The 18,522-nt window shown below is 39.5% G+C and overlaps 4 protein-coding genes across 11 annotated transcripts in view; 2 read left to right on the forward strand and 2 right to left on the reverse strand.

Annotated features, from left to right (window-relative positions):
- Positions 1 to 4,994, forward strand: part of Dpr12 (defective proboscis extension response 12) — a 69,988-nt gene extending 64,994 nt beyond the window's left edge. For both annotated transcript variants that reach the window (XM_076812356.1, XM_076812357.1), the window contains exons 6-7: positions 1,042 to 1,252; positions 1,393 to 4,994. In XM_076812356.1, coding sequence (XP_076668471.1) covers positions 1,042 to 1,252; positions 1,393 to 1,505 — 324 coding nt within the window. In that variant the 3' untranslated portion in view covers positions 1,506 to 4,994. The remainder of the gene's footprint in view (positions 1 to 1,041; positions 1,253 to 1,392) is intronic.
- Positions 4,995 to 8,340: 3,346 nt separating this feature from the next.
- Positions 8,341 to 12,595, reverse strand: Snx6 (sorting nexin 6). 4 transcript variants are annotated; one of them, XM_076812340.1, is made up of 10 exons: positions 12,337 to 12,595; positions 12,160 to 12,210; positions 11,808 to 12,023; positions 11,602 to 11,723; positions 11,384 to 11,520; positions 11,005 to 11,312; positions 10,747 to 10,929; positions 9,797 to 9,860; positions 9,627 to 9,712; positions 8,341 to 9,545 (listed from the first exon to the last, which is right to left on the reverse strand). In XM_076812340.1, the coding sequence occupies exons 1-10, from the start codon at positions 12,340 to 12,342 to the stop codon at positions 9,495 to 9,497; spliced, it is 1,224 nt and encodes a 407-aa protein (XP_076668455.1). In that variant the 5' UTR covers positions 12,343 to 12,595; the 3' UTR covers positions 8,341 to 9,494. The 4 variants fall into 4 exon arrangements, with proteins under 4 accessions (XP_076668455.1, XP_076668456.1, XP_076668454.1 ...); XM_076812341.1 differs by lacking the exon at positions 12,160 to 12,210 and having other exon boundaries at positions 12,337 to 12,476; XM_076812339.1 differs by lacking the exon at positions 12,337 to 12,595 and having other exon boundaries at positions 12,160 to 12,330.
- Positions 12,590 to 15,504, forward strand: LOC143369011 (ER membrane protein complex subunit 2). Of its 3 annotated transcripts, none has more exons than XM_076812360.1 (8): positions 12,590 to 12,725; positions 13,660 to 13,701; positions 13,790 to 13,903; positions 13,981 to 14,131; positions 14,229 to 14,372; positions 14,449 to 14,605; positions 14,671 to 14,766; positions 14,854 to 15,504. In XM_076812360.1, the coding sequence occupies exons 2-8, from the start codon at positions 13,668 to 13,670 to the stop codon at positions 15,025 to 15,027; spliced, it is 870 nt and encodes a 289-aa protein (XP_076668475.1). In that variant the 5' UTR covers positions 12,590 to 12,725; positions 13,660 to 13,667; the 3' UTR covers positions 15,028 to 15,504. The 3 variants fall into 3 exon arrangements, with proteins under 3 accessions (XP_076668475.1, XP_076668474.1, XP_076668473.1); XM_076812359.1 differs by lacking the exon at positions 12,590 to 12,725 and adding an exon at positions 13,038 to 13,287; XM_076812358.1 differs by lacking the exon at positions 12,590 to 12,725 and adding an exon at positions 13,040 to 13,217.
- LOC143369003 (tRNA (guanine(10)-N(2))-methyltransferase TRMT11) lies at positions 15,467 to 18,095 on the reverse strand. Of its 2 annotated transcripts, XM_076812336.1 has the most exons (9): positions 17,666 to 18,094; positions 17,528 to 17,593; positions 17,204 to 17,449; positions 16,990 to 17,124; positions 16,440 to 16,703; positions 16,243 to 16,381; positions 15,956 to 16,154; positions 15,754 to 15,880; positions 15,467 to 15,674 (listed from the first exon to the last, which is right to left on the reverse strand). In XM_076812336.1, exons 1-9 carry the CDS (start codon positions 17,735 to 17,737, stop codon positions 15,513 to 15,515), a joined length of 1,410 nt encoding a protein of 469 aa, XP_076668451.1. In that variant the 5' UTR covers positions 17,738 to 18,094; the 3' UTR covers positions 15,467 to 15,512. The 2 variants fall into 2 exon arrangements, with proteins under 2 accessions (XP_076668451.1, XP_076668453.1); XM_076812338.1 differs by lacking the exon at positions 15,754 to 15,880 and having other exon boundaries at positions 17,666 to 18,095.
- Between the last annotated feature and the right edge of the window lie 427 nt (positions 18,096 to 18,522).

An 18,522-nucleotide genomic window follows, 5' to 3' on the forward strand; every position in this document is an offset into this window, starting at 1 on the left:
CGACCTGCGCGTCTATACCGCGCGAGATATAATGCTCGGGACGTCGACACGATAAACGCTCGGTACAGGCTCCAACTATTTCCCGAAATCCGCGAAGTCGGATGCAAAGAACAATTTTCTGCATCGCCTCGGCTGAGTGAAAGAGATGTACGTATACTCATGTTCGATGGAGCTCGGTGCAAGTGGCTGACTTCGTCGTTCGATTCCACTTCGTTCACTTCGCCCTGCTGCTTCATCCGCAACTCGTACCCGTGTTTGTCGAAAAAAAAACGCATCCGTATATCCGATCCTTTGCCCGTTCGGAAGGGCAACCGCGAAGCTAAACCACCAAAAACCAACTACCGGACGCGTCGAAAAGAAAAGTGACCGCTGATGTCGTTCGCTGTAACAATTATCCTAACTGAATTTCATTGCACCAGATGGCGTCGCGATTATCGGCCAACGTATCGATTCCTGTTAACGATCCTACCCCCTCGCAAGAAAAACAAAGTAGACAATGGTGTCTAAAATATACGATTCCTTTTCCTCTCGATAAATCCGGTTTACCTACGCGTCATCGCGGTCCACAGGAAAATAAACCGAATTGTGTAAGCTCTTTGTAACTGTTCACAATGATTAACGCGTCGAAGTTTGAGAACTCGTACTGCCGGTAATACAGTAACGTGCAACAGCTTTCGGACGGTTGCATTTTTGGCTCCATCTTGGAAGGAAATGAAAAGATGAATTTTAAACTGTGCTAAATTTGACACATTGCGCGTGCTTGCCAGCAAGTGCCCATAGAGGTTAATGAGTATGGTTAAGAATCTACGATCAACGATCACCGCATGCTGAATACGTTTATCGTTAAACTCTTTATACCAGAAGGATCGAGACGTTAGTGTTATACTGTCCAACTTCGTTTTGCCTATCCGAAAACTTTAACACCTCGCCATATTAGACAGAAGTATGTGACGCTCCTATACCTCGCCTACGGCGAAACCACGGGATGTTGTTCCGATGATAATTGTCCAAGGAATGAATGTCTGCTTTCACCCGTTTCAGAGTCCAACACCGCCGCAATACGTTTTCTGGTATCACAATAACAGAATGATAAATTTCGACACCACGCGATGCTACGTGTCCGTACAGACCGATTCCAGTTCGACTCAGAGTCGACTGACGATCCACCAAGCAGTGGAGTCGGACACTGGCAATTACACGTGCAACGCGTCGAATACCAAGCCGGCGTCCATCTTTGTTTTTGTCACGGAAGGTAAGGTCGCAGGGGGGGGGGGGAGAGATTGAAACGATAATCGTTGGCTCTGAGCAAATTCTTTGTCCCAACTGTTATTTTAAAAGCGTACAAATATTCTACCCGACGTGACTGTTAATCTCGGACGTTGAATGTTTCAGGTGACAAAATGGCGGCCATACAACGCCGTAAGACATCGGCCGCGAAGAATAATATCTGTGAATTGCTAGTACTAATTGTCACCATCGCGATAGACGCCGTTTTAACGCGATAAAGCGTTTCTCTTCGATATGTCCAATAATTATTATTATACCGTTACTTCCGTTTGTGATAGATAGGCTACTATTCTGCGATTTTATCCCTCTATTCACTATCCTTCTTTCCCTTTAAGCTGAACACCCATGTCTTGCGATCTCTCGTTTCCTTACGTTCGCCCATCGTTATCCTTTACATTGGCGTATCAATTCACTTCCACGTTATCGTCGCGATCGTTACATTTATTCAATTCTATTAGCAATATTCGCATTATTATCATATCCTCTCGTACTTCTGCCATTGTCTGTTATATTCCCTTCCTTTCTTTTTCTTCTTCTGGTTTCATAGCCGAGGTTGCCGCCGGCTGAATTATGTATTTCAATATACGAGATTTTCATGGTAGATTATGCGTCTTACGTGTGATTCAAATTCTAGCAATACTCGCGGATAATTGCTATTTCTCTCGCTCTCTATCTGTCTCTCTTTCTCTCTCTCTCACTTTCTCTCTCTCTCTCTCTCTCTCTCTCTCTCTCTTTCTCCCCTATCTCAATCCCTACCCTCTCATTCCCCCCTTCTCATTTCCGGTTACATCCAATTCGTTCAGCAGAGTACCTACATATTAAAATGAGTTTAAACAATAAAGATCTCGCCACGGAGATCCTGTTGCTATCGTAGAAGTTACGTGCAACGTGTATCAGATTCGTATAAAATAGACACCCTATTATCTCAGTTAGCAATTTTCCAAGCAATAAATAAAGAACACCGGGCTTGAAGATCTCGTTGCAGACACCGGGTAATGCGAGTCCTTCTCATTCGTTGTCTGTTTTTTTCAACGCGTTGCTTGAGAATTCATATGGTAGAGTAAACCAGAATACGTATCCCTTTCCACTGCGAAGCCTGCTGTTTTAAAAACGACCAACTGGATCGTCCGCGGGAATAGAAACCGGCGGCAAATCGTTTCTCGGTAAGAGTTTAGCAGGAGCAATGTTCAGCTGAGGCATCTGTGCAATATCGATTTCGTTTCTATCAGTTTAAACTTACAAGCTCCCGGCGATTTTAATAGTCATCAGGACCCGCGAGTCGCGGCAGTTTTCCATAAGTTTCGCGACGATTTCGTTCGGCCGGCGGACAGAGGCGTGCTGCTGCGAATCAAACTTTGAAATTGATAGTGTTACCAAGTATCGCTTCGAATTTGCCAGACCTCGCGTACCCTTTGATAACCCTCGGCCCTTCTACCTCGGTTCTCGCACTGTGCCTGTAATTAATCACCACTTGGGACGTTTCAATTCCATTTTATCGGCTATCACGTTTACCCGCCGTACTCCCGTCCACGGAGACCCCGGACTGCGGGATCGATAGGGCACCCATACGTATCGGTCCTAACAATTAGCCAAAAGTGTCGCCACGCTCGCGTAACTTGTCGTTAAAAGTTCAGTCGCGAATCTACGAGGCTTGCGGATTTCTTTAACCATCGAAATTTAAACAGTCTCCGCTCAGACTAAAGCCGAGGGTAAAAAGGAATGTGCGCGGACCGCCTCGGGTTGTTTTACACTTAATACTCGGATTCCTGTAGGGATTGTTGCGTGCTCGTTCAGCATTTCGTCTGCACCAGGATGGAAATTATTTTCAAAGAGGCACGCGTAGAAAAAAAAAAAAAAACAAAAAAGGGAACGACGCAGAAATGGCATTACATATCGCGATCGTGCCTGTCGCTCTAGATATCTGTAGAATGGAATTCGTAACGTTCCAGATGCATACGTCGCGAGGAGGAAACGACGACGCGAGGACGAAGAGCTTAAACGCAGGCGAGAAGTTGTTAAAAAAAAAAAAAGGGATCAAATAACGAACACTGTATGTATTTATTATTCAAGTTCCACAGAACGAAGGGAAAGCGTAAAACTGCCGTATCGGTTCACGTAGCCAAGACCTTCGGGACAAACGTCTCGCGAATTTCGTCGACGCGACAATGAGATTTTACAACTCTTCGGAATAAGTCTGCGCATCAATTAGAAGCTCTGGATTCATCTGCGATGAGTTAGTTCCCCTTGCGTCTCGCCAATCGTTCCCGATCGAACGGGATCAAACAGCAGTTGTACGACGAGCGCGGGAATAAGAAGCGTAATAAAACACAGCCAAGGCACTCGAGGACTTATTTCGATCGATTCGCTCGCTCCCTTGTTTCACGCCCCTGAGCCCGTTAAACCGTAAATCATTCGCGAGAATCGCTCTCGCGGCAACTACCCTCTCACTTTCGTCCGCGGGACACGCAACCGCCCCTGAATTTTTGTCGCGCAATATACGAAGTACTCCCTAACAGTAGACCTAAAGCAAAAATAAAGGAGATGGTAGTCAATCGTAGCTGTTTAATAATTCCGATCTCGATTTACGAAACTAGGGTAACCCTGTTGACGAGAGAAACGATATTGTGCGCGCTGTGAGGGATGATCGACGGACGGGGATGAACCGGATGGATGGACACTCGAAACGATATGATTTCATCTTTCTCGAAGATATGACAATTAAATAAAATGGAGAAGAGAGAGAGAGAGAGAGAGAGAGAGAGAGAGAAACGCGCCAACGACCGGATCCCCTTGAGGGATAACCGAGAAGCTGATAGAGACGTAAGATCAGTAGGATAATAGGCGATAAATCGTTATTACTCGACGGAGAAGAATTCGATCTACGCGGGCGCGCTCGCGCGCTCCTCAAAATCCCGGGCATCGATAGTATCTACCATAGAAAATCTCTGTGTATCCGCGCCGTCGCGCGTGCATCTACGATGTAACATTAAGTTCACGTTAACTGTGTAAGATATACCGTCGTTGGTCTCGCGTCGACAGTCCCGTTCTTTTCAATTAATAGACGGTTCACCTGACTCGTTGCGTACCGCAGGTACATACGTACACGGGAGAGGAAAGGAAAAGAAAAAAATGAGAGGAACTTTCGTACGTTGCTTAACGTTCCAGTGGCGTATTTGGTGTAAACTGTGCCTAGGGCAAGCGTAGAATTTGCGCCTCCACACCCCCCCCCCAACCCCCCCGCCCTCCCCCATGCATATCATTCCAATTCCACCTTTTCTGTTCTACTTGTTTGTTTGAAGTGTTCATCACACGAGACATTTTATTTAGAATTTAGATAATCTTTTCGAAGAAAGTGGAGCTGAAGGGCGGAAGAGACGAGAGTTGGAGGCAAACGAAGCCGAAAAGTGCAGCCAGTTTTTTTTCCAAGCTTCTCGAAGGAGGCACGCGAAGCGCGCGAATAACGAGCGTAAACTATACTAACATTAACCATCCAAATAAATTTGTTCGAGAAACACTATTCCTTTCGGCTCTTTTTGCGCACCCCCGCCCCGGCATTGGCGCCCGGGGCGCGAGCCCCACTTGCCCCACCCTAGATACGCCTCTGTAACGTTCGCCCGCCTTTTTACGAACTTTGTGTCTTGACTTCGAACATTATTCGCATCCGTTGACAACCGAATTTTAATAAAATCCACAATTGAAATATCGCCTCTGTTTCTGTCTGTGATTACACGCGCTCTGTCGCAACTCCCGCGCGCTGTAGAGGAGAAGAAGAGGAGAGAGCAAGCGCAGGGGGTGAATCACGAGCTCGTCGAGCGCTCGGCAGCTTACTTTTACATTCTCCCGTTCGGTTCTGGTAATCCGAATCCGCACGCTCGCGCGTAATATAAGTCTGATTATTATAAAGACCAACTACGTCGTCCTAATTATAATGGCGAGCTGCTCGTTCGTAGATGGTTCGCGATCGAAACGTTCGCTGGCAAAGGGCGGACTATAATTAACATTTCGCCGGTAAACACGTTTGTTATCATCCCTCGGGGGTTCGTCGTCCGAATTCGTCTCTACTTGGCGATGGCACCTGAAGCCCCACCGTCTCGATCTGCGTCAACATTATTGCATCTGGATGAAATGATTCGAACAAGGGTTGCACGATTCCAAGGTAGACATAAGCCGAATGAGGGAAAGCCTACCATCATCCTCGAACAAGTTTCGTGCGATTCAATTTAAGTCACCCCCATCTGAAACTACGCAACTGTTTGATCCATGTTTCTCTGGAGACAACAATGTCGCCGCACAACGAGGGGGTGGTTTCAAGCGCCTTGCCACCCTGCGTGTGTTAAAGATGCAAGTTCCAGCAAGACGCGTACCGGGTACAGATTTCAATTCTAATATAATTGGCCGTCGCAAAGAGCACCAGCCGCGTGCTTCGAATCGTCCGAGGTCCAAAGGAAGAAAGATTCCCGCGACGAGATGGAAACGCAGCGTCGCACACGGTTTCGCCCGTGTGAAGCGAAGTAAAGCCGATCGATAGACTTACAGCTTGTCCGCCCTGGCACGAAAGGGACTGTTTCATTCATAAATCAATACGAAAGGCGTCTGGAGTTTTCCGACGGCTTTACTTCCCTTTGATGACCGCCGCCGAGACGATCCTCCGCCTCTATTCATCGCCGCCCTTGTGATCGCGCGAAACACCAAAAGGTGAGTTCCGTCGATAATTCCCAACCCTCGACCGAGTTTCAATAAAGTCGCGGACGCCTTTATAGCCGACGCATTCCGAGGCTCATTGTTGCAGGGAGTTCCTTAATTTCTTCGAGATCCTGGCTCCCTTTAACAGGATGATCGCCTCACCCCCCTACCCCTCCAGGAACAAAGACACTCGAGGCTTATCAGTTTCGATTACGATTTTATGTCGCCGGCTAAGGATCGGTAAATATAACGAGTAGAGACTCTATGTTTAAATTATACATTACCTAAGCCACCTACACCACCCTCGGACACCCTTCGTCGAAAGCTCGAAGGGAACACGGGCATCCCCCAGTTAAGAACACTTGTATTATCTCCCAGAACGAAAAAAAAATGAGCCCCCCCCACCCCTTCCTCCGTTATTTCTTATTTACGCTAAGCAGATTTTCCTGTTGTTAGCGAGGAAATGGAGTATTCAACTTCAGCGTCCGAGGTAATTTCATTAGCATCGCGAAGAGACGAAGGGATCGCTCAAAGGGGATTTTAATAGTACGAAGCGTCGACTTTCGTTCAAAGTCAAGCTACTCTCCTATTCGTTATTAGCTCGCGTATTTTTCTTCTTTTTTTTAAAACAATGGAGCAGGTTTTTTGTATATAAAATTCTACGAAACGAAGGGTCGGCAGTTTGGAAATGACGGCGATAGTTCAGGGACTCGCTCGTCGCGATATTGTTCGAGTTTACAGAGAAAATGGAATGTTGTGCCACAACGAACGATAAACGAGTTATTTCAGATAACAACGTTGAACCTCTCGTACCTGTGCGAGCTAAATTCGTTTCTTGGAACAAAGTGAAATGATTCTCCTTGTTACTTGTAGCTGTACCTCGAGGATCCTTGCGAATTACGAGTCACTTATCTTTAAGGAGATAAAGGGAGGATGCAACATTTAAGTAACGATATCAGCTCGTGCGAATGTTAAGGTTCGAAGACCAAACTGTTGCTTATTTAGACGAGAGAAGAGAGATCCAGTATTTATGATATTCTAAAAGGGACACGGAACTACCGCGTAGGATTTAAGTGCAACATGAATCTTCTATAAGTTTTACACTTTAAGCATTTTCGTTGACGAGCAATGAGATTGTTTATTCGAGGGATACGTATGTAAGGGATTCTGAGATGGAATCACGGGGCATATGGACCATGGAAGTGTGGCTGTAGCAAAATAAAGAGTCACTAATTAATAGTCTTCGTTGTGCTTATCAATCGGGACGATTAAAAAATAAATGTGTCGAGAGAAGACTTAGAGCGAGGCATCGAAAAATATATCACGCTAAAGGGCAAACGAGAACTGCCTGCACGTGTATGCGTATGCGTTTTTCAAGAAGGGCCAGAAGATTTAGAAAATTGATGGGGGACGATCAACGTCTGCACAGGTACATATCCCTTTTATTTTCATATGTTGTACAGTATAGAATGTAAATCTGTCTTGATCTTTTGGAATTCTATTGAAAATTTAAAAAAAAAAAAACTTGATCGGACAAGAGAGGGAGATCGATCAGATTAAACTTTTTCTTCCACTTATTCGATAATCACCATTAGTGTTTTCCTATTTTTACCCTGCCTACAATGGAACTTCTTTGTGAAAGTTTAACATTATGAGAACTAACAAGGATCTAAAAATGGGTAAACAAAAAGACCAGAATAAAACTCGATCTCTTCGTGGAGAGAAATGAAGCACGGTTATTCGGAGCAAACATCATTCGATGTGTATGTAATAACAAAATACGATAGTGGAACAATGCCATCCCCTTCCATTCATAGTACGATTAACTCGGTCACTCTTTGCTACACAGAGCCGTGACGTGTCCGCAAAGTTTCCATGAAAAGAGGGACACGGGGAGATAACGTAGAAAAGTAAAATAATTTATGAAACACATGAGTTTTACGTACATATGACAACGTGATATGAAAGTTATGCAAATCAATGCATGATAAACGGATTTGAGAGCAACTAACAATGTAATCCGTTCATCTGCAACAATTTTTCTAGAGCATAATATCTATTGATATTAAAGTAAGATAATGTATAGTACATTACGGTGGAATTTTAAATTCACTCTCGAGAACTTAAAATAACGAATTCAAAAATTTTATGATGTTCGCAATAAATGTGTGCAATCATGTATCTATAGAGAAGAGAATAATTGAAACCAATAAAACCACGAACCTTTGTCTACACGAAGATTTACTTTACTCGCTTCCAGTGCTGCGGTTTCCTTTTAATTTCTATCTTCGGCAGAGTTTCAATGAATCATCTGGTAAAAGTGTACCACTAGGTTGTGTGCGATTTGCTTTAAGATCCCTTTACTCGTCATTATGTTCGTATAGCTATAATTTATTGAACAAAGAAAATATTGTAAATTGATTTAACGGTATACAATATGCTAATTTATCTATAAAAATCTTACAAGCTCGTATATACTAATTCCCGTTCGTTTTTTTTAATTAACCTGAGAAATTTTGAAGAAAAAAAAAAGGAAATCATTTGTGAACAATATTCTTTTTCTATTATCATACATTACACCCTCCGAATCAATCTTACACCACCTGCAATGTTTCCTTTTAACCTTTATAAGCAACAAAGTTGTTCGAATGTTCCCTTTTAGGTGACTTACTCGTACGTACACGTACAAGTATACGCGGAGTCGCTATATACAGGTAGTTTCGTAAAATGTGATAAATTTTGGAAATAAAAGATTCCTCAAACAAGAATATAATTCTTCTCGTATTTTACCACGATGATCAATACATCTGATCATTAATGATTAAACTTAAAACTACAACACATCAACGTTATTCCAGTACGTCGCATTTCAATGCCTTCTTTGACCGACACATACCAGACACATGAGCATTCCAACATTCATTAGATATCCCTTCCTTTACCTTTACCGTTACTTTTATTACTAACAATTAATTTTATAAAAATTTCACGTTTCTGAAATTGGTTTCCTATTTTTTTGCTTTCAAAAATATATGCTTACTTTTAAGTTATCTTACTTCTAAGTAGAGAATCTCTTATTTCCTAAATGTAGCACAGATTAAAAAACTTCTTGTACGTAGACACGATATACATATATATATATATAATATAAAGAATCTTATAGCTTATAACAGATTATTAATTTAAATCTACAAAAGAACTCGATAAAATGCATCTTTACTACGCCGTATTCAATCAAATGTTCCGTTAAAAAAACGTATAAAAAAGACAGCTGCTTTTCAAGCATAAACAATTATAACATTTAAATAGATTTTTACAATTTGAATATAATAGGCATCATTCAATGAATTTTACGTGGAGTCCTTTTGCAGTTAATAATACGATTTCCATTCTCGTAGTAATGTAAATCTAGATAACAAAAAATATATATTTTACAGTACCGTTACATCACTATACTTTTAAATAAATTGTTATCTTCATACAGATTACATGGTAATCTTTCCCAAGAGAATTCTCAAATTGGATCACTGTTCGCGTAACACTGACAAACATTTCTTGAGCAATTCCGCGTGCGCCTGCAAATAAAATTCAGAAATGTTTTTGTGAACCATCTGTATACGTAAAATACACTAAAAAAACAATCGGTGCATTCTTACTTTTGCGTGTTTTATTTCCAACTCTGTTAATTCAATTAAGTTCTTTCTAAAAGCAGTTACTCTCCTCGTCTTGAAGTCCGTTAATTCTGCAATTAAAACCGGAATACAATTCAATTATCCGTGATAATTTATACATATTTGTGGGAAGGAAGGTGAAGAGCAGTGCGTACCTTCTTTTCCTTTCTCCGACATTTGCTCAAATTTCTCGCACGCCTCTGTCTGAGCTTGTTCCGCCTGGATTAACAAAAAAAAATATTTACATATCATTTAAACGTATAATAGCGTGAATGTTTAACAATTTAACATTCTGCACAATATCGAAGGCCCCTCTTTCAGTAAGCATATCGTACAGAAATATTAAATAAGTAGAACATGCAACGTTGTTTGAAACACAATATTTCTGCTACTTTTCGGAAACATGTTATTTAGATATGCATCTCCAAAGTTACATTCGTGTACTTTACGCAGGAACTTTGCTGCTTTATTCTGTCGTTGTCACAAAGAATTTTCCTCGTTTGTCTTTGCATGTAAATAATTATTTTATTGCTATTTAATCTAATAGCACTAATGGGAAGAAATAAAAGTACATGCAAGTTCCACTCATGCATAATATTTAATAAAACAATGATTCAATGCATAACCATTAGCTCTTAATGTTATCTATTTCCCGTCTACTCAACATACGGTAACTGACATGTGTTATGTAAATACCCAAAGTCTTTTCCAACATTGCTGTATCGTTTATAAAAATAAATTCTCAATCATTATGCCATTCATAATTTGTATCTTAACACTGCTGTTCGAACGTTTATTTAAAATTAAAACTGCCATTATCAAAAGTATTATTCACTACAGCAAGGCGGCAAATATACAAATAGAGAAAAACACACCTCAGCAACCTCCACTGCCTTGATGAGCAAGAAAAATTAAATTTCTGGTTAGGTTCTACAAATATTTCAATTGAAAACTGCATAGTGTATGTAAGGTACCGATACATAACGAAAAGTTCGGAAGAAATTTAATACGCCATGTGTTTTACAAATATACAGTTACCAATTTATGAAATATAATACTCTTATACTAGGTGAGCAGGTGATTCTATGTAGGGCAATATACTTACAGCATGAACATCTTTGTTTTTGGCACGAGCTTTCTCGAGAGCACGATTCGCGGACTCGTACGCGTGTAAAGCCTTCAATCTTCTGAAAAGGAGTCTTTTAGCTGCGGCTGTATCCCTCATGTAGTAACGAAGAGTGTCTGACAATTTTAAATCTTCATCAGATGCTACTCGTCCCTCAACTTTCTATTACATTATAACATTACAGATATGAATAATACGAATAAACGAAGCGAAGTGAATTCAATTCAAAGATCTTACCCTTAGCTTTTCAAACGTCTCTGCAATCTTTGCTAAAAATCTCTCTAATTTACCATTATCAGTTGTGGCTAGTTGTAAAAGATTCGTAGAAATCTTTATGTACGAATCGGCTACATCTTTATGTTTAGTGGTCTGGCGATCGGAGCGAGCCGTGGCTTCTTTTAAATTATGATGATACGTTTGCAAAAATGACATTTCCTGATCAAAAAAGTCGTTCACGTCTTTCACAGTCGCTGATAAATAGTATTCGTCTGTGGTGGTAGAAAAAGATTTTACCAAACCGCCAAACATTTCCATTTTATTTTTCCCTAAAATCAGATAAAGAATATAACTTTTGAAAAGCACATAGATACTTTTATCTAAATAACAAAGTCTGTACCTCTTACACAAAGATCTTGATCATACTCTAAAAATACTCTTAAATTATGATCATTTCGAAAGACTGGATGATTTGCTAATCTAGTTAAAAACATTTCATGCATAGCAACAGTTTTCTTAAATGTAGCCAAATATTCTCTGTAATGAAAATACAGTAGCATTATACAAATCTGTAGTTTCGAACCGAACGATAATGCTCGATTATAGTATCTAACTTACGCTTCCAATTCCTGTTTCATTTTGTTGAATTCCTCGCGGGTCATATTACCCTCACCCTCCCCGAGTTTCTGTAACTTCTCGCGGGACGCATCAAAGTCTGGTCGTGGCGGGCAAGGTGGAATCTAAAAGAACACGATATTTCCGCACGTCATTCAAAGTTACACACAGGATACGCGAAATCAATGCGAAGGAGCAACCAAACGTACGATATAGCCGGCATATTCTTCGTTCTCTTCGAATCGATCGTGCAACCATACAAATTCTTCGTGCTGCCTTACAACTAAATTATCCGACTTTTGAAATTCAGGCAATGTAGTTTTTGTATGTACAGTGAACTTTACTTTATCCTTTTCGCTAAGGGCATCTGAGATATCTACTTGCAACGACTTGTCGGCGAGGTCCACATTGTCAGCATGAATTGTCTGGAACAGAAATTTTCGGGATGAAGAAGATCGCGAAGTGTGAGCAAAGCTGAGAAACGTGAAAACTGTATTTTCATTAATTACTATTCATAAGCAGTGATAGTAAGGATAACGAAAAGAAAACTAATGCAAGTACCTTTTTAGGCGGAGTGTTACTTAAAATATCGGCAGTATCGCATATGCCGTCCTGAAACATTTTCCTCAATTAAAAGCGTGAAAAGAGTATTTACAAATAGCGTAGAGCTTGAGCTGCGAGCAATTAAATTCGTTGCGAAGGCCGATCGGCGAACAAGTGATAACAGGTTCCACCTACCATCATGGCGTCCAAGCGTCTATTTGACACGTTCTGCGTTTCACGATACACGTCTGTCAGAGTTAATCTGATAATGATCGTAGCTGGTGCACTGGCGAAAAGAACCTTCTACTTGCAATATAAATTATTCTTCTCGTGCCTATGTTTCTTTAAGGGACAATAACCAGTGGAAAACTTTCCGCTGATGAAACGTTCCCAACCGAATCATAACGTGTCAGAATGCGGCATGCTCGAAAGACGTATGTTGATAAATCAGCTGTAAGAGACAATTCCACGGACTCATAGATGCTGCAACACTGTGGAACAATTAATGTATTCTTATCACCCGGAATCCGTGGGAAATAAATAAGATACAATTTTGATAGCTTTGAGAATGCCGTTTTGACATAGTAGGTATCTCTCAAACGCATAAATAAATACTCGGATTCATTATTTTGTTATCCCCGCGGGGAGACGTGAACAATAATAACGTTTAATGATTATGCGAATGATGTCAATCTTTCTAATGAATAGCAAAATCAGTGCGTTTTCATGAAATATTATCCATGAAATGCAAACCCAAAGATTTAAATATTTTAAAAGAAATATTTTAAATCTTTCAAACACGACGAAGACCGTGCGAATGTTTTCTTTAAATATTGCAAAATAACTGATATCGAGAATAACGATGCATATAGCTGTTTTCATAAAAAGCGATAAAATGTATTAAACGTTTTTGTCATTTTCCATTTATTTGACAATATTAAACGACCATATACATGTACTCCGGAATCTTTAATGAATAACTATCCGCGTAAAGTCACATTAGTGTTCGATCCCTGACATAGTTTTCTTCTACTCTATGTAACCTACATGATCGACCACCTCACTCGCGATTACAAGTACATATTTATATTAATTTCAGGCAATACTTTATTATAGAATTGTCTACCTTTTTGTTACTATTTCTTCGTGAGTCTAATATATGTGTTAAGTATTTCATATCTGGAGTTCTTATCGCGTGTACAAATATACAACAATAAATATAAAACGATACTGATTACCTAAAAGCAATCGCTGTTGAATTACCATTTTGATATACGACACATTTATTTCGACGGTTTTTAATTAATCTATATGTATATTTGCCCTATTTACATATTTGTGGACAGTTGTCTCTGATTCACTTAGGTTATAACCATTCAAGAACAAGTTGTAACACATTTGCCAAGTTTCTTATTGTATTGAATTTAATGCTACTTAAGTTTACGCCACTTAATGCAATTTATACAAAAACTTGTCGCATATGTGTATCGTATGATTAATTACCTTTCTTTTTTAAAGCTTTAACAATGGCGAGCCAATATGATAAATTGTCATGGAAAGGTAAGTTTAAAGAAAAATATTGAAAAATCACAGAATTTCTCACTTCAAATTCTGTGCCTCTGTATTCTTCTGAAATTTTCATATACAGAAGTACGAGACATGTTGAGAATATGGAGGGACGATGGTGAACGAAGAAGTAAAGACGTAGTAGATCTATGGGAATTAAAATTAATGCCGAAAATTGATCAACTTGGCAATGAAAGTACGATGAATTATTCTCATCAACGTAATGCTGCTAATTGTCTGCGTAATCATTACTTTATGTAACTTTTCGCGTAGAATATCTGGTTTTGGAACAAGTTTGCGTAGCGGCATTGGATTGTTATCGTCTTTCATTAGCGGAATATTGCATTAAGATCTTGAAGAGAGAATTTCCCAGCAGCCTCAGAGTCCACAAATATCATGCCATGCATCTGGAAGCTTTGGAAATGTAATATTTGTTTATGGGAAACATTATTTAGCAAATTATGACCTACTATATTTTATACAGAACTTTGTTTCATAATGCAAATAAAATATATTTACAGGTATGACGAAGCACTAGAAGTGTTGGATTCCATTATAAGAAGAGATGAAACTAACGCAGCGCCAAGAAAACGACGTATAGCTATTTTAAAAGCAAGGGGCCGTGTACCGGAAGCTATTAAAGAGCTTGCAGAATATTTGAGAAAGTCAGCGCTTGAACTCTAATCACCAATTTAGAATTGTAATATATCGCGTTAACTATGGACATTGTGTTTCTTACAGATTTATGAGCGATCAAGAAGCATGGCACGAGCTGTGCGATCTGTATTTGCAAGAGCAAGAATATTCTAAAGCTGCATTCTGTATGGAAGAACTCATATTGCACAATCCACATAGTCATCTAATTTATCAAAGATATGCAGAAATAAAATATTCGCAGGTAGCATATATTTTGGTGAATTTCCCTAACTTCTGTTGAACGTTTAAACATTTGCTTATTTTTAGGGTGGATTTGACAATATGGAATTAGCGAAGGCATATTTTTGTCAAGCTGCAAAGTTGAATCCAAATAATATCAGAGCTCTGTACGGTTTATTATTGGTAAGAATTATATGGTTTATGAAATAGTGTGTAACTCTATTAACAAAATATTGATACATTCTTTCCGAATGCATAATGCATTTCCAGGCAACGAACAATATCGCTACATCTCCTAAATGCCCTTCTTCTAAGAAAAAGGACGCAATAAAATTGGGCGAATGGGCGGCTAATCAAATTGAAAAGCAATATAAATCAAAAGTGTCAGATGAACATGTTAAAACAGTGGAAGGGCTATTAGGGCAACTGCAACTTGAAGTTTAGATATGCAAATTTATATGTATGTATATGTTTAAATATTGTAACATATGTAAATGTACTATTCATTCCTCACCAATTTACACAGAAATGCAAATGTTTAAATCCGAAGTGTATACGTAATAATCTTTTAGCGGATAAAGTAAATTATTCTGCTAAGCAGAATAAACCGAAGCATAATTCATTAGTCGTGTGACTTTTAAAGCTCAATCAGGAAACATTAGAATGAGATTGTTGAAAAATAAATATGTAAAAGTTTATAACTTTGTAGCGAACAATTAACGATTGCTTGAGAATATCGGTAATCCAATTAGTTTTTGTTTAAAAATCTTTGCATTATCAAATCCGTTACACATTCCTGCGCACTTTTGTGTAATTCTCTGAATTATATGTAGGATAATAAAACGTAACAATTTATCGAAAATTATACTCTTAAATATGAAAATCGGAAGAAACAATAAACATTTATTATACGTAAAATAATTACAGAGTCATCTGTTTGCATTTTCTTTATTATACTGTTCCCACAGCTCTCTGTTCTTTGCTTTCTCTACAGCTTTTTTCATTCGCTTTTCTTTCCGGCTCTCATTTCGAAGTGCGAAATATTGTTCTCGAAAATCAGTTAAATTTGTAGAAATCGTCTCATCCGATTCCTGAAAGAAGGAAATAGAAGAATTCAGTAAATCTGGTTTTATGCATGATTAAGATTTATACAACAGCGGTCATGAATACCTCCGGATTCTTTATTTTTTTATAAGTCAACAATCTTCGACTAGTGTAATTACTAAGTACTTGCTCCGAATTCGCTATTAATTCTAAACACGGATGAGTCGGTAACTGATTTTCTGAATACTGATCTCTAAAATACAATGATTAGAAATATATTATTTAATGGCATTTTGGAGAATCGATAAGTGTTATTAATATCCCTCACCTAAATAAAGGAAACCAACACACTAATTTGCCGTTTATTTTAAGATGTTTGGCAGCAAAACTTAATAGATCTTTGTAAATCTCAGGTAAATCGTAACCAATTTTAGAAGGAATATGAGACGATGCTTGATGCTCTTCTATCACTGGGTTTCGCTTCGTTGTGCCTATCCTTTCTGTCGCCTCTCTTATACCATAGGGAGCTATAGAAAGCAATTAAATAAGTAACGACACGAGTTGCAATGAACTCTACAAGAAATGCAACAGTGGCAAAAAGCCAGTAAGACTTACGGTCAGTGATTATAGCATCTATACGCATGTCTGAACGCCATAAAGGATAAGAAAAGTCCGATACAACAACATCGATATAATACGAACGTTTTCCATATTGACTCATATTCGCAGCTACACCTTCATCCTTTTCCCTGATCTGACAATTGCTGTGATAAAAGTTGCGTAACAACATTTAAAAAGTATAAACTCTTTACCTTCTGTGTAATTCGACTAGGTCGTGTACGTCCATGAAGCATTAAGAAATCTATGTCCGTGCCCAGTGTGTACCCTCCGAAATAAGAAGCAGCAACTAATAAAGAGCCGCTACCGACAAAAGGATCAAGAACGATATCTCCTTTTTGAACTTGAGCCTGATTTGCCATTATTAACGACAGCTGAGGATCCATAGACGTATTACCTATAAATTTCCTAGTTTTCAACGATAACTTTTGAATTAGATCTCTTTGCCCGTTCGTAAGCTGAAAATACATGGATATATTAGATCAGGGTTGACTAACTGGTGCCACGCTGAACGGTCCCCCTCCATACTGACCAGATTCTGAGAATCGCAGTTGATTCCTCCTTCTTTCCTTCTCTTTTTGACTGCGATTGTCAGAGTCTGGGAGGTATGGAGGGGGCCGTTCAGCGTGGAAGCAAGGCGGAGGTACCCCCGGTGGCTCGCGAGCCACCAGTTAGTCAACCCTATATTAGATGTACCATGTATATGACAAAATAATAAAACAATGCAGTAAAAATGCTACTTACCCATCGGCCAAAGAATAGTTCATAAGGTTCTTCAGGAATGTTATTGGGATTCAATCCATAAAATTCTACGTAACATAAAGTTGTGTCTGGATTACTTAATTTCACTGGTCCTTCCAACGGTAAATAACTGAAAGCCTTTTATATAACGTAATAGTACTAATAACCGATCCATAGGATATGATAAGTAAGAGCTTCAATATGTTCGTGTACTCACTTCAATTTTGTTTACCTTTTCACGTTGAGAAAAGTGTTTACAAAATGTTTCGACTATCACTTTAAATGATTTCTGCGGTCCTGCATACTTCTTAATTTCTGCAATTGGATAGTTTCTCAGCTTGTCGTCTAAGTCTTCGTGTTCCGTGCTATTGGCCCACAGCTCCATGCAAAACTTCATACAGACAGCTCTGCTCGCAATTTTACGTGCAATGGTCTCCGAAGGTAAATTAACGATCCAATAAGGCTGTAATGAAAATTGGGTATAACACCAGCCACGACGCATTCGTCTTTAACTGAGATTACAATTATTTTACGTTCTTACATGTTCTTTCCAATCGGGATGAGCACAGGTATTTATATTAAACATATTAAGAATGGATTCCATTTCCTACAATGTAAAACAAACAATACAGGAACAAACGTTTCGAAAGATAAAAGTGGAATGAACAATATCACTCACGAATGCTCGAAAATCTACGTGCTCGTGGGCGAACCAGAAAAGATACTTTTTCCATTGCTGATTCATTGTCATTGCCTGGTGCTTATTCGTATAAACTCAACCATTAATCGTATTATACGATAACAATAGCGCCAAAATTATAATTCGATGCTCAAGTACTTAATTTAAAACGATATCGCGTTAACTGATGTAGTACCGAAATCGACATGTTTAAGTTTTAAAACCTTAGTATGTAAGTATTTACTATCATTGAATCTAAAGAATTGATTTATGTGGAACTTATGTTTTCGAGGTACAATGTAAATTATCGTATAGATTCGCTAAATTATAATGTAAATCATCTTATGCATCTATGCAAATGCTGAGGTTAAAAAACATCAAACATCGTAAGATCCAATAAGATCTATATCAGGGCTCTCCAAGCAGTGAACGGCGGAAAATACAGGAATGATCAAACTATTTCGGTGGCGCCGTTTCGTTTCCCATCATGGCGTCATCACCGCCAACCAAGTTAACTAAGGGAAATAAGGCCGTAACCAACCAGCGTCGACAACAGCTTCCCCGCTTGGCTAGCTTGGTTTGGCTCGACGGTGGCGCCGTTGGTTTCCCACATTGGCGTTGATTGGTTGACGCGTGGCGTCATCGCGCGCATGCGTGGCGTTCCCCCACCGCTACCAGCGTACGGGATTTCCGCCCTTCCCTGCTGCCACGGGAGCTTGGGATTCTCCCACTCTCCTCCGCGTTGTTAGGGATACCGCGCGACGCTAACCGCGAAGACGCTAGCCCGGCTAGCCCGTCATGGTAGAATGACGAGTGACGATGACGACAGAGACAGACCAAAGTGGACTGCGTGGAAC

The sequence above is a fragment of the Andrena cerasifolii genome, chromosome 5 (genome assembly GCF_050908995.1).
Source record: "Andrena cerasifolii isolate SP2316 chromosome 5, iyAndCera1_principal, whole genome shotgun sequence".
NCBI lineage: Eukaryota > Metazoa > Arthropoda > Insecta > Hymenoptera > Andrenidae > Andrena > Andrena cerasifolii.